General features: G+C 33.0%; 1 protein-coding gene across 16 annotated transcripts in view; it reads right to left on the bottom strand.

Moving 5' to 3' along the window:
• The window catches only part of OtopLa (proton channel otopetrin-like a), a 91970-nt gene that overhangs the window by 16073 nt on the left and 60162 nt on the right, over nt 1-15735 (bottom strand). For 8 of the 16 annotated variants that reach the window (XM_088261810.1, XM_088261812.1, XM_088261806.1 and 5 more), the window contains 3 exons: nt 6729-6913; nt 5208-5422; nt 3122-3199 (listed from right to left, as the gene is read on the bottom strand). In XM_088261810.1, coding sequence (XP_088117936.1) covers nt 3122-3199; nt 5208-5422; nt 6729-6913 — 478 coding nt within the window. Of the gene's footprint in view, nt 1-3121; nt 3200-5207; nt 5423-6728; nt 6914-8892; nt 9734-15735 lie in introns of those variants that run through there. The other 8 variants (XM_088261815.1, XM_088261821.1, XM_088261813.1 and 5 more) reach the window with 3 other exon arrangements.

The following is a 15735-nucleotide window of genomic DNA, read 5'->3' as shown; positions in this document are numbered from 1 at the left end:
TTATTACAAAGTACTGTAAATTCATTTATTTAGGACAGTGTGTGCTACTTGAAGATATAAATATTGAAAATCATGGATATAAAATAATGTTGAAATAAATATATTTTTGGCCAGGGGGGTGGATGAATTTCAATCGAAAACAAATATTTTCACATTATTAAAATAAATATTTAAATACCTATCCTGTGTTCTTTTGAATTATTTAAAAAATATGTTAGTATTAGAAAAGTGAAATTAAAATTAAATAAATATTAGTCCGATAAATTAAAAATATATTATTTGTAAGTAAATATGAATGATAATAAAGTGTAATGATTTTTTGTAACTATTTTTATGCGAAATTCAAAACATGTTAATAAAAAATAATTGATGATTTAATTCAATTGAAAAGTAAGTATTCTTAACATAACAAATATATTACTGTTGAGAATCGACAATGAAAATTAAAATTATAAAATTTAATTCTGGTAAAGTTAAAAAAAAACTTTTTCTGGTAGAATATAGTACACTCGAATGAAGTTAAATTATATTTTTAATTTTACTGTTGGTAAAATTGTATTGTGACTATCGTATTGTTCGTAAAATTATAATACAAATCAAATTGTTGGTAAAATTACATGCTGGAAATTTTATTATATATAAGTAAAGTTATACAATGGAAATTTTATTGATGGTAAATTTAGATAGCGGAAATTTTGTTGGTGGAAACATTAAGTAGTGATATTTTCAGCTGAAAAGTTGACTGGAAAAATGGTACCTTCACATAAAAAAGTAAAATTACACAGTGAAAATTTTGTTTCTGTCAAATTACAGTGAATTTATTAAAATCAAAATAAAATGTTTATCATTCCGAAATTGATGTATGACATTATCATACTTTTTGTGATTAAGAAAATTAAGATCAATTAAAAAGTTAAAGTAAGAAAATAATATAAAGATGTTTTCAGGATTCATATAAATATGCATTTGTAATTTGTATATGTACATATTATAGGTAATATTCTATATGAAATCATGCACGTGCAATGAAAACGGTGCGAATAATTGGTTGGATAATACCAATGTGGACAATCAAAGAAGCAAAATACACAGCAATACAGGGCCGGCATACTTAAAAAAAATAGTATAAAAAAACTATGAATTTCGTAAAATATAACTAAACAAAATTGCGAAAAAGAAAATCAATTAAATTATAAAAATTAATAAATAATTTTAAAATTTGCGACGACTGGGTCTCATCCTTCAGATGCTAGTTCAGGGTAACATTTTAAATAAAAGCTAAGAAATATAATTATATATAATTATTTTTTTGACCCAGTCGTAAATCCGGGTCCTTATTTGAACAACTAAGTAACTAACTAACCATTATTCCGCTTCCCCGAAGGGATAGGCAGAGAGAATAGAACTGTCTTTGCAAACAATCGCCTCTAAAACATTTATACATCTCCTCATATCTGCTGATTATTATCTTGACTTGACCACTTTCAAATAGTTGAAATACTTGATCATGCCAAGTTTTCATCGGTCTTCCTCTGCTTCTATTATCAATTACATTCGAAACATAAATTTGTTTTACTGTTCTTTCTTCACTCGTTCGATTCACATACCCAAACCATATTAATACACCTTTTAAATTTTATGATAAAGCTTATCTCAGACTTGCATTACTTTCTCATATCACTAGTCGAACGTCTATCATACATCATTTTGCCGCACATTTGTCTGAGAGATTGTACTTTGACTAAATTCAGTCTGCTTTCAATATTTTTTTCAATACATTAGGGCTGGAACCAGGACTTTAGGAATCTAAGGGTTGAATATCAGATACGTACAAATTATGAAGAATGACAAAAGTAAAATTATATAAATTTTTTAAAATTAAGAAGCCGTTTCTCAGAATTTCTTTCTTTAAGTCACAGAAATAAATAAAACAGCGTACAAGAAAATCACGTAAGAGTTTGAGGTACAAAGTCTTCCACAAAAAATCTATATTCAGGTAACATGGCTCTGCGCTGTCGCTCACAAGCTGAAATGTAGGTACGTGCCGCGCTTAAAGTTTTTGATTTGTCACCCTCCTTTCTTATGGAAGTACTCACATTCATTATATTATACATACGTGCGCTTCTGTAACAAAGTTAGGAACCCCATCCCATTCGTGTATACATAACAAAGCAGTGACCTCCACCATTTTGTATTTACATACTCGTATAAAAAATAATTTAATGTGTATTCTAGTCACTAACACGATATTTGTGTTGTCATTGAAAAGGCCTCCCCAAAGTGTGCATTGAACGTAGTGAGTGTGTTTGCTTAGAATTTTCACTCATGAAATTATAGTAACTTTAAACATAAAAAGTAAATCCACTCAAAAGTAGGTATGGACTAAAACTTGTAAAGTTGGAGCCTAAGTAAAGCCATGATAAACGATGCTGCATAAGCCGTAGCTAAATTTTGACAAGAGTCACTTGGACGTTAGGAGATTTAAAATTGTCTGGAGTGCACAGCTGTTTTTAGATACTCTGGAGCCTTATTATATATTGATTTATACAAAAGCAGGCAGATTTTATGCTCTACCCTTATTAAACGAAAGCAATACTCCATGTGATAGCCTTTTCTAGTTTATTTGCGTTTTCGCAATTTTTGATAACTTTTCATCAGCATTCATCGTTTGGGCTCGTGATGGATGGTGGACGATGCAGTGTGTCCCGAAACGTCGATAATTAAGATGAACTAAGTTTCCAACTAAATAAATTGCTATATTTTAGTAGTCGAATTTGGCAAGTAAAAATATCTTTATTTCCGATTTTTATGTTCACAAATCCTAGACTTACTAAAAATCATTTTAAAAGTTGTGTGTTAATTATGATATTCCTTCCGAAAATAGCCCATTCGCTAATGAATCCAGCCAGCCGGCCCTGTCTACTATCGGAAAACCATTACGCCAAGCGGTCCAAGCATACCCACACGCGTGACGTAATGTCATATCCGACAAGAAGTAAAGACAACGTGACAAGCAAGGTCGGGCGCAACTCCAGGCGCAGATCCCGGCAAGAGGGCGCAAAGCACAAGGACACAAAGCCATTCCTCTCGAACTGTTTCCATGATGCCATTTCCTCCTCACCTGTTCGGGAACGCAAAGTGGCGCCGAGAGCAGTTGCTGTTCGCGCACTATGTCGCGCATCTTACGAGGGTACACCTCCTGCCCAAATAACAATGCGGCCGATAACCAAAGTTGCATGCATGTAATCGCAAATCATAAGTAAAGGAGAGAAAAACATTGAGAGTTAAAAAAGGCATTCGTGTGCTTATTGTAAGTGGAAATCAAGACACTACTCGACTGGGGTCGGCGTCGCCCCAAGGTACACATTTAATGATATAATCCATCACTCATTAACTACGTAGGATGACAAAAAATCAACAAAATAGTTTTATCGAGGATACTCTGACACCTTAAAAATATCAGAAAACCATTACTTACTTATTCACCGTTCATCAACATTTGAAAAATGAGAAAGCTCTGTTCAAAGCGAGTACTGCGTTTGGTCATAGTCGACCAAAAACAACAACGCGTCGACAATTAAGAGCGTTATGTGGAGTTGTTTTAAAACAATTCAATGATTTTTTTCAACCAGCATATGACTATGAAACATGGATTCATCATCACACTCCAGAGTCAAGTTGGCAGTCAGCTTAGTGGCAAAACCGCCCAAAACTACCAAAAAGGTCTTGCTAGATTTTGGCCTTAAATTTTGGGACGCGTACTATATTTTCTTTATCAATTACCCTGGTAAAGGAAGAAACATTAACCCTTTATACTCCTATGTCGAGTGTGGCTCGACATCGTATTTATTACGCCTACTCTTATGTCGAGTTCAGGTCGACATTGTATTTATTTACAACAAAAATAATTTAAAAAATCTAAAATTTACTAATATAAATCTAATGTAAGACCTCCTTTTTCAAACTATTTTACTAATCAAATAAGGAATTTGAGCTAGGTAGAAAATAATTACCATAAAAAGGAATTGAAGAGTTAAGGATTAATAGCGCATATGATATTATTGGTGCATTTGGAAAAATAATTATCGAAAAAACAACTGAAAATGGAGAAATTTTATCCTTTGTCATCCTACGAACTTATTGAGCGATGTTATTGTATTTTGCGTCGATCCAAAAAGATTCACAAAACATTACACATAAGTTGGCGAAGATTCCGATGGAAATTTTTCGCATCAATTGTCAAGTTAAATAATAAATAAATAATACCCTAAAAGATTGCGTGAAAAAATGTTTATAAAAGCAATAATGTTTCAAATAAAAATATAATAGTATGTTTATAGATAATTTAAATAAAGCTGGTAGAAATCACTGAAAGATCTAAGAAATAGCACTAAAATTAACGTGTGAAAATATAACAATGTTATAATAGCCAATAATATATGGATACTTAAAAATGTTAAATGCAGTTTAGTTGATAAAAAGGAACATGTATTCATTTATTGACATCTCAACAAAGATGATGAAGAATATGGAAGTCTGTATATTTACAGTGTTTGTGGCCCCTTGTAATCACTTTACATACGTGTAACATTCACAATTCTACCCACGATTGACAACCAAACCGCTCAAAAATTTGGAAATCCTACATATGTCATTGATCTCATGACGCTTTGTATGTGTGGTCACTGGAGCAATCTAGATTGGTTTGAGAAAGTTTTTATTTAGCAGAAACCCTTTTATTTAGTTCGGTGTATGCAAGATCCTAACTGGATTATTTTACATACTGGGTAAAGCCTTAAAACATGATTTTGAAATTTTTAAAGCTTTTGATTAGAGCAGATTATTTTATTCAATTTATATTTGGATGTTGTCGTAAATATTTTGTGAACGTATTCACTACTCCGCTGGGAGATCGCCGAGAAAAGGACTCGGTTAAATATTACCGAAGGTACGAGCAAGTACAATACGTTAGTATCCATATAGCGTTGACTGTTTGTTGTGTGACACGACACGGAACATTTCACGATGGAGTGTATATAAACTTACAAGCTGTGACTACTAGCTAACACTAACACAAATAGGGTACCGCTTCTGGATTCTAAAGCTTGGACTCGAGAAAAGATAAGGTACCGACGTCATCAAAGCTCTATTCAGAAGGTTCTTAAATATTCGGGTCAAGTGGATGCACTATTCACAAGCGGACCTACCTGAAACTGGCTTTGCTTCTTGGATTCCTTAGTCGGTTTTTCTTTGCCAGCATCCTTGTCTTTTTCCTTGTCTTTATCCTTGCCCTTGCCGTCCTTCTTGCCATCTTTCTCCTTCTCCTTTGGTTCCTTGGTCTTCTTTTCCTTCTGCTTCTTCGGCTTCTTTTCCGGCGGAGGTGGTTTCGGCTTCGGGGGGCTTCCGGCGCAGCACGAACTCTCTATCGGGTTCAACAACACGCGCAGGTCAAACGAAACAATTCAACCCTAGAATACTCAACTATCGTAAAAATTACGACGCTAAAATGACGATTTCTTCAATGTCGCGTCGTTCCGCGTCCCCTGTTTCACAGTACCCATCTAATGTACTTTTATGTTTTGTACCGACATTTCTTGGCGGAACTGAATTTTATATAATAAAATAACAACTACATTTATATTATTTTCCACATAAATTTATGTGGAAAAAAACAGCTAAATAGTTGTTATTTGATTATACAATGTACATTTTTTCCATTTTTACGTGATCTCTTAAACCCGTGAAATGTTACTATTAATTATAAAATAATCAAAATTTTTGGTTATCTTTTTATTCCTGTTGTATTTCTGTGTCGTATTTTTTTTTTACGAATGTTTAGTAACAACGTCACTTGTAGGATAGTTTAGTGATCTAGGGTTAAGGTTCATTAAAATAAGTAAGTTCTATCTGCATTTAGTGATGGTTTAAAAATACACAAAAAACTATGTTTTCATATGATCTTCAAAATAATGCAGCTAAAGTAATTCCGCATTGAGTGAAAAGAAGATATTTTGAATTTCGTGTTGTCATGATGAAAATATCAACGAGTGCTGAAATAATGATTTATATTTATGACAAATAAATTTAAAAAACAAATTCGTGTTTTATATATCAAATTGGTGTAGTAATTGTGTATATAAATAGAGAATCTACAGTGGAACCTCTCATAACGAGCATACTTCGTTCTAGAATCTTACTCGTTAAGCGAAACATTTTTTTTATATTTTGACTGGCGCTGAAGTCCTAGCTCACAAGTAAATGTCGTGAATAAGAGACTCGACCTTTCTCTGTAACTCGTTTTGCGAAATGTCTCTCGTTAAGGGAGCAACTTTTTATTTTTTTTGCTCGCTATGTAAATTAGGTACTCATTTTTTATATTTTTGTTTATTTTTTTATACATTTAATTAAATCACAATTTTTACATGTTAAGAATTTTTTACAGAGACCCACCAAGCCACCTTGTGTGTCTTTTCGGTGGAGTTCTTTTCCAATACATTTTTTATTGTTTTTAACGATGTTAACGTAATATACACACAAAAAAGGAGAGAAAAATTAAGAATATAAATTTTTTACAATTTCATAAAATTAACTCTTGATCATTTACCCATTCCTTTATTTTGCCTTTGTTCCATATTTTATTTTAACCTCTAACATCGTTATGAGAGGTTCCACTGTACATTGGGTAGTGTTCATTTATATAATATAAATTTATTGAATTTAATACTAACCTTGTAGTAGGAAACAGAAGACGTACAGCAAAAACAATATGCTCATGCCATAGAGGTAGGTGAAAAATCCTTCATAATAATACAGGGGCAGGTTGTGTGTGATGACGTCACTGATGACGTAAGCAATGCAGATGACTACTAAAAGCTTGGCGTAGATGAAACTCATGATGATGAAGAGGGATGTTCTGAAAACCAACAATGCAAAGGTAATGAAAACGTGACGAACGTAAGTGGTCTAATGGGCAGGGTGCTACCATGTACCGTGTGTGTACCGTATACCATGCTGTCACTATAGACACGACCAACGGAAAACATGGAATGCACAGGGTGTGTGTCATTTCAGTTACTTTCGAATTTAGTTACCAAAGGGGTTTCAAAAGTTGCCTTTTGTAATAAAATATGATATTTTTTAAAATTGAAAGCCAAAAAAATGACAAAAAAGGTTCACACAAATGTATTTTTCGTAAAAAATATAAATGTATGATATATATAATTTTTTTTTTTGGCTTAAACTCTTCTTTTGAAATATTGATTAATATACAATAAATTCAAACTGTTAAAAATATTTTAAATATTGTTAAATAGAAACGAACATGTAGTACTGAGTATTTTGTTCTATTTATTAGGGCAAATAATTTGGTAATTTTACAAATCTCCAATTCATTTTCGCAAGAATGTTTTGATTTTTGTTGGGTTTAGCTAGATCTGATGCAACTTTTAAAAACCTTTTGAAAAATATATTTTACTATGAAGCGTGACACACCCTTATATACATACAAGTGGTAAAAAGCATGGATAATGCTTTGTTACTATCGTTTAACTATTATATCATACATGTGATTCTCTAGCGATAATATCTAGAAAGTATTCATCTATCATTGAAATCAGTTTTAGACAAAAAAAATTAAAAAATCATTTAGATTTTGTTCTTACGAGATTAACGATGGAATAAATATCTCCACATAGTAACACTCAAATGAAATAAACATTATTTATCAAAAAGCATTTTCTCGAAAAGTAGACACTATACCGTAACAACTCTTCACAGCATCAGACTTTTCGTTGTACACATTAATAGCATCCTCCCACAAAGAACTTTTATCGAGACTGCTTTCAAATATTTGGTGATCATCTGCCGCTAAATATGACTAAGTTGAACACGATTTATATTTCTGATCTTTCATTCATTCGTTATTCTTTCACTTAACGTACAATAATCAACTGAGTAGCACCTTTTCTTTGCACCTCATACATAGTGAATTTATTATATTTTGTCTGTCGACGTTTTCGATATGGGGTTCGTTGTACGAGATAACAAATTTCGGACAAATCACATAACACCTTTTAAATCGAATTCAAGTTGAATACTGAAGCAACCTTTAGAATATCTTGTTAAATCTCGTTGAATCTAAGAGTTGATTGAACTTTGCTCCAACAGTCTTGCGTAGTTCGGCCGAACGATACAAAGGATGAAAAGGATAGAAAGATGACGATTGTTACAGACATCGAAATAAATATATAATTGAAGGTTTTGGAACAAAATATAAATTGTAGTATTTTAGTCTTGAAAAACTAAATATCAAAGTATATGGCAAGGAATTTCCACTGATAACTGCTATTTAGATTAACCTGGTAGGATACAGTAAAACCCCGATATAACGAATAAATTCCTGTAAGGGGGATGTTCGTCAAAACCTTACACTATTAAGAAATGACAAGAACACTTAGCGAATGTGTGTATTGAATAGAAAGTCAATGTAATTTTATTTGTTTTCATTTCATGCTGATACTATTAATAATTGAAAAATATGACAGGTTTCATTTCACAGAAAAAAATATTAGTTTTTTGTTGTAAAAATACTCGTTTTAAAATTTTAAAAGCATTTTTTTTTAAGTTTTGAAAAAATATTCGGGAGTATAAGAATGACTTAATAAAAAGACAAAAGATTTCCCGCCGTAATTATTTGGCTTGACAAACGTAGTGTTACATAAGGAGGCAAGAATGTGAACCATTTGGATTTCCATCTCCTTGTTGGCCGGTTTTTGAAGTTTTAGAAAAACGTTTCGGGATTTAAGAATAACGTACTAAAAAGACAATAGATTTCCCGCCATATTTTTTTGGTTGGACATGTTTGTTATTACATAAGGAGGCGAGAGTGTGAACCTTTTGGCCGGCTTAGGCTGGACGCCCTTGAGTTCCATCTCCTTGTTGGCCGAGTTGTTCTTCTCGGCGATGGCGATGTCGCTGCCCTGCTGGCGGTGGTGCTGCGACACTGGTAACGTGGCCATGTTGTCGATGGCCTCCACGTCCACCGTGGCCACCTTCACCTCCTGCACCTCGGGGTGCTTGTCCTTACCCATCCCTACGCTTCGCGATCCACAAACTAGAACCGATTCACCAACTCGAACCGACTCACCAACTCCCGGCTCCGGCGAGCATAGTCAAACTTGATTTATAGCCACTGATTTATGCACTAATCAAATTATTGTCACTTTTTAAAAACTAATTATATTTTTCGGACGAATTTCACGGAATATTTTCGTTGTTAAATTACATTTTTTATTATCAAATTACCTGTAAAATATAGTAAAATTGAAATAAAACCTAATTGAAGTTAATTGAAAAATAATTAATTTAGTAAAATTATTAACAATTTGAGAATTGAAACGACAAAAGAAAAGTTGTAGAGTAAAATATTTTTGATTTTTTTTTGTAAAAAAACTGTTGAAAACGAGTAATTGCGCGTAAACGGTTAACAAAGCGATAATCGCGGCGGTTCGGTAGCCACTCCCGCTAAGGGCGCGATCCTTCGGAGTTCGTCCTGCCGTCTGCAGGTCGGCGAGCCGGTCCACGCGTGCACGACGACGCCCTGCGTCACGATGCACACGGCCACGAGGGCGTCACGGTACGGCACCTGGGCGCTGATGATGACGAGCTCTACGGGGAAGGATCGACGCTCGATCGTCTCGACGCCGGGCAAGCGACGCCTAGCTGAGCGCGAGATGAGCGCGGGTGCGCGCGCGGAGGATGCTGGGGGCGGGCCCGTCACGTGACCCCAGGGGCGGACGCAGGAGAGTTCGTCTCTCCTTTATGGTTTTTGCGCTCTTTCTACACTTTATGACGTTTCGAGCCTAACGAGGCATGTTTCGGAGGGGTCCGTTTTACGAGTGCAAATAAAACACATTTGCAATTCGACGTCTAATAAAATCAAACGATAATTATCACCACGGAAATATAAAATCCGAATGAAAGTTTGTTTCGTGAAAAAAAAAATGATGTCGATTACAGTGGACGCTTTTGTTACAAATTTTTTAATTTCACATTTTTTTCTTAAAATGATTTAATAGTGAAGATTTCTTCACTTTAAAGTAATTTGTCAGTTAACTATTTTTAATATACCATATTTTAATAACTATCATAAAAATGTGGGTATGTCGTAAACGTCATTTGTCAGTATTTTAAATATTTTTTTATGTAATAATTTAATGCAGAATGAAGCAGGGGACTATGTTAATTTGTATTTGTTTCATTTCGATGATGAATTGCGCTGATTTTTGTTGTTGTAAAACTCAGAATAGGTATTTATAGCATTCATTACTTATGACGTCATTTACCACAAATAAATTATTTTAGGGACATTATCTTGGATTTCCGCATTGCATGCGGTATCTTATACACCATTAGATGGATATATGATAATAATAATAATAATAATAGTAAAGAAAAGTATCAAAATATCTCTAAAAAATAAGCGGGGACCAATTAATGATAGAAAATCATTTTTGCTTTGTAGAATTTTAAACAGATTGTTTTTTTTTTAATGGACTCATTGGAATGTTTGTTTTCCCGAGCCGCTCCTGGTTACTCCATAAAATCTCTCCCAGCATCCGCTATTGGTCGATACAGCTCCCGGCCAGAGGCGGCGCGGGCACCCGTCGGGCGGGGGGACGCGACCCACTGACCCGGCACCCCTAGCGCCTCACCCCACTACGCCACTGGGTTCTTGAACTCACAAGGCTTAACACCGCTCTTACTACACTACTATACAATGCGATATAAAAAAAACGAATGAGTTATTATTGTATATGGTAATACTATTATTGTAGAATAGTGTAGCTCTCTTGTAATTAAATATATGTGCATAATCGTGGGGCATATATGAAAATGAGTTGGTAAAACTGATGGTCCTTAAGATGCATCTACATCGTTTAAATTTCTTCAGCTTTTTCTTTCAATTATTTTCGACTCTAGAGCCTTGCTGACAGTCATTGCGGTATACATATATTTTTGATAAACATTACGGAGGATAAAATATAAGAACAACGAAAAAAGTTTGTATTTTATTTATCATTTTGACAAAATACAGGGTTGGGCATGAAGATCTCTTGTATTTCGGAGGGGGCGGACACCGCATGGGGGTATTTTAGAGGATGTTTTGGTAGAGGTGTGGTAGGTCTTGTTCGTTAGGTTAGGCTCGATCGTTTTCATTATCCCTCATGAGTTGAACGTGATCACTCCGAGGTTTTGTTGTTAAATAGTATTCTAAAGGCAACCGTTTCGTTACGATAAAAAAATTACTATGGATTTCTAACCATTGATGTAACAATCTTCTTTTTCTTTTTAATGGCTTTTCACCGATATTGAGTGTTGTAGCCAATTGATGTAACAATTACATATGGACTTTTAGGATGTTGGGCAGACGGATCGAATGACAAATAAAAATAATTTTATTTTTAGTTTTTTAACAATATTTATTAAAATCTATTGTGACACATGTTTTGGTGCATTCCGCGTCATTTTTAAACAACGATGTTTGAAAATGACGCGGAATGCATCGAAACACATATCACAATAGATTTTAACAAATACTGGTATTAACCAAGTAAAAATTTATAGATATTATTACAAATTGACTGCCAGATCAAAAAATAAAAATGAGAGATAAGAGTCGGATATTCTCATAAACTACTGGCCTTGGTCCAGCAAAGGAAAGTAAGTCGTGGGACACATTATAAAACGTGACTTCTCCAAGTAATAATGGAGAAAGTATAAAGTAATGGAGAAAGAGGCATAGTCAGAAAGAAGTTCTGGTAATGCAATGTAAGGAATCCAGATTCTAACGCAGACATCACCAGGCTGGCAGTAAAACTATAAAGTTGTTATTTTATTATATTATATGATTTATTGATCTCGTTTAAAAAATGTGTAAACTTACTTTTTGGAAATATATTTTTTAAAACCTACAAAACTTCCTTATTTTTTAATATCGTTTAAAACGTGGGAGATGTATGAACTTAACCCATACAAAATTTCCACAAAAACGTTTGTTACTAGCAGTAAATGTTTATTATTATTTTCGTTCGTTTAATAATTCGGCTGAGAATTAATTCCAATGACTAAAAAATAGGAGATGCACATTTTTATTTGAAAAGATAGTAACTTTCGGTCCCTCTGTATAATATTAGTGAGGGTGGTTTCAAATCCCCTTCGGATACGGTGGCTTAATTTTAATGTATGTTGTAAGCCTTCAGTGAGGGTTGTGAAGACAGAATGGGGTCGATGTATTGTCCTCCCTCAGTGCACTGGCCTTATGAAGGGATGCTGTGACGCAATTCCGATACGAAGTGCGATGCACTTGCACAGTTTTCTACGACTTAAATAATGCTTTATTTTAATATATAAAATGCAAAACGACTGATTTGAGTTTTTCTAATCTAAAACAGAGTGCATTCTTTGACAATACAGCGGTTTTTTTCTCATTAAATAAGAGAGTTTGAAAAAAAACTGGCAAATAAGTGCCTTTTGTTAATTAATAGTTTTTTTTTACGAAATTGACAAACAAGTGTACCTTGTTTACTAATATGACAAACTTTACTAAAATGACAAACTATATATATATATATATATATATATATATATACATACATATATATATATATATATATATATATATATATATATATATATATATATATATATATATATATATATATATATATATATATATATATATATATATATATATTTTTTTTTTTTTTTGAAAACTGGCTGACATTTTTAGTGTACATTTTTCAGAAATACATACAGTAGTGTATGAAAATTATGGAATAAATGCATATTTTCGTGTATTTATATGTCGAGATTATAAATTTGGTAAAAAAAATTAAAACACAATAATATTTTTAAATTGGTAAATTAATGAGGTATGATTGAGGAATGATATTTAAATTAAATTACAAAAAAACTTGATTTGTCTCGTAACTAGTTTTGTGTGATTGATGAGTATTTTTTTCTTCGTTATGTAAAATATAATTACATAATTATATGTCGATACATTATTTTATAAGAAGTTCAAAAAATAATTTGAAAGTATTTTTCTCGAATGTATATTATTTTTCTAAGTTCTTTTTTTTCTTCTAACTCTTATCCATGCCTAATGGTGTACTGACCACTGCATCGTATCGACGCAGTGTTATCTTGATTGTTAATTGCATAAAGGCAAGGTGCTTAGTCTTGCGCTTCTTAAACTAGTCCAGTGTGATATAAAATTAATGTTGGAGTGAAAATTACCCATATTTACTTTGACCTCCAAGGAATCGAACACGGGACCTCCGGTATGGTAGCCAAACGAGCTTTTCACTTTACTACAGAGGCGGACATTTCATATACCATACATATTAATTACTTCAAAATTCACATATTTGCCAAAACTGATAATATGAAATATTACTTCCAAATACTGCATTATTTCTTAAATTTTATTTAATCTTTTAGGGTTCGATAATTTACTTATAAAATTAAATATTCACGAGTTAAAGTATTTTTCCTCGAGCCTATAAAGGCATCATACCTTGCTTTATATCGTGTCCTATCCAAGACATATAGACATATAGACCAATTAAACGAATAATACCTGGTATTATGTAGTTAATATTTAGTAATAATCACCTGCTACTCTATACGAGTATGCGATGGAGTAAGACTGTAACAGGATAGTAAAATGCGTCTTGTGAAAGGGAGAAAAAGGATATTTGATATCGCGATCTGTGATACTCGAATGGCGTGAACCCGGAGTCGAAATGTAACATTTTTCTTCAAGATAGATGAAGAGCCCGTTTCATTTATTCTGACCCCTTTAACTAAATTGCGTATTTTCGGACGCAAGTACTTTTGATTTTGTCAGCTAGGACTGTGGCGAATGTATCGATCCGAGGTATATAGACTATGAGTACTGTGTATAAATTATACTAATCAATTTTAATACAAGGTTTTTTTATGCTTGTATTAAAAATCATAACTGTGAGACATTTATTAAAATTAATAATTAAATTTTTAATCGATTGTTGATTTAAAAAAAAACAGATCAGTATGTAATTATTGTTACCTTTTTTTATTTCAATTTTTTGTTTTCTTTCTGAATCAAATATTTGAATTTTATACAAGCACTTTTAATTTATTTATATTTTTGATATCTTTTGTATTCTTTCCAGTACAGCTGTCAAACATTTTTTTGCAGTACGTATTTTTTGCATTTTTGGACTGAGTAGATTCTACTTAGTCCAAAAAATGCAAAAAAACGCAGTACAAAAAAATGTCCCTTACTGTGTTTTAAGTTAGGACAGCCGAGTAGGTACCTAAATTAAAATGTATACCCACACACAGGCCATGCCTTTGTGGGATATTAATTTTTTTATATTTTTAATATTTTTGTATTAATATAATAGAAAAATTATGTATATTATATTAAGAAATGCAAAAAATAAGAAAAAAACAATAACGTGATGTTTAACCTTGTTTATTGTTACTTTTTTTTGAGATTTTTAAATGTTATTAATCAATTAATCATTTTTGAAAAAATCATCAAAATGCAGACAGTCGGTATTTTTCTTTTGGAAATCAGTTGAGAAATAAGAGAGATAAAAATGATCACGTATTCCGAATTTCAAATAGCGCGAATACAATAAAATTACGACGCTGTGTATAATTATTTCCCGAGTTGTGAACCTCGTTAACAATGGCACAAGTGATTGGATAAAAGTAAACGACATTTGAATTACATCAACATGAAGTTATGCGAAATGATGATGCAGCACGTTACCAACTTAGGAAATAACTGTTTTTCGACGAGCGCATTTGAGCAGTCCACTTGCAAACCCCGTTATGTTATAAAATTAAGTTTTTTAGAAAATGGTTCTAATCGGTAGAAAATTTAAAATATTAAGTTTACTCACTTATAACCCTTATCCGCACCCAATGGTGCATAGGGCACTGCATCGAATTGACGCAGTGTTATCTTGATCATTACTTACACGAAGGCAAGGTGATCACTCTTGCGCAAGGTGATTACTCTTGCTCAGGAACCAGTCCAGGGTAATATTAAATAAATATCACAGTGCAAAAACTAACTAACTAACCTTCCCGCAGGGGTAGGCAGAGAGAATAGAACGCCACACCACTCTGTCTTTGCAAACATTTTTCACCTCTTCCACGTTCATGCATCTCCTCATACATACCCGCCTATTATTACGACAGGTAAGGACCTGACCACTTTCAAGTATTTGGCATACCTGATCGTACCATGTTTTCACAGTGCAAAATCACTAATATTTATTTTCACCTCCATGGGAATCAAACCCGGGACCTCCAGCACGGTAGCTAAACACGCTGACCATTACAACACGGAAGCGGACAGTATTAACGTCCATATTTAACATAATCTGCCAAAACTCGTTAAGTTAGGGATAAAATGGAATAGAAAAATCAATACTCTTGCAAAACTCGCTATGCCAACATTTCACTTTTTAAAATCTCTCAAAAAAATCTCAAATCCGTAGAAGATTTAATATTCTACTGGTTGCCGCCACTGGCTAAAAAACAGTTTTTTTACATTAAGTGGTTTGCAAGTGGACTACTCATTTCAAAGACAACGACGGATGAAATAATCAATTTTTGAATTATTATATATTAAGTGAATCTTAAAAAATCTCCAAAGAAGTTTATAAAACC

The sequence above is a fragment of the Brachycentrus maculatus genome, unplaced genomic scaffold (genome assembly GCF_059751285.1).
Source record: "Brachycentrus maculatus isolate JH-2025_06_01 unplaced genomic scaffold, ASM5975128v1 h1tg000166l, whole genome shotgun sequence".
NCBI lineage: Eukaryota > Metazoa > Arthropoda > Insecta > Trichoptera > Brachycentridae > Brachycentrus > Brachycentrus maculatus.
The sequence above is the reverse complement of the archived record's forward strand: the minus strand, read 5'-3'. Positions and strand labels throughout refer to the sequence as shown.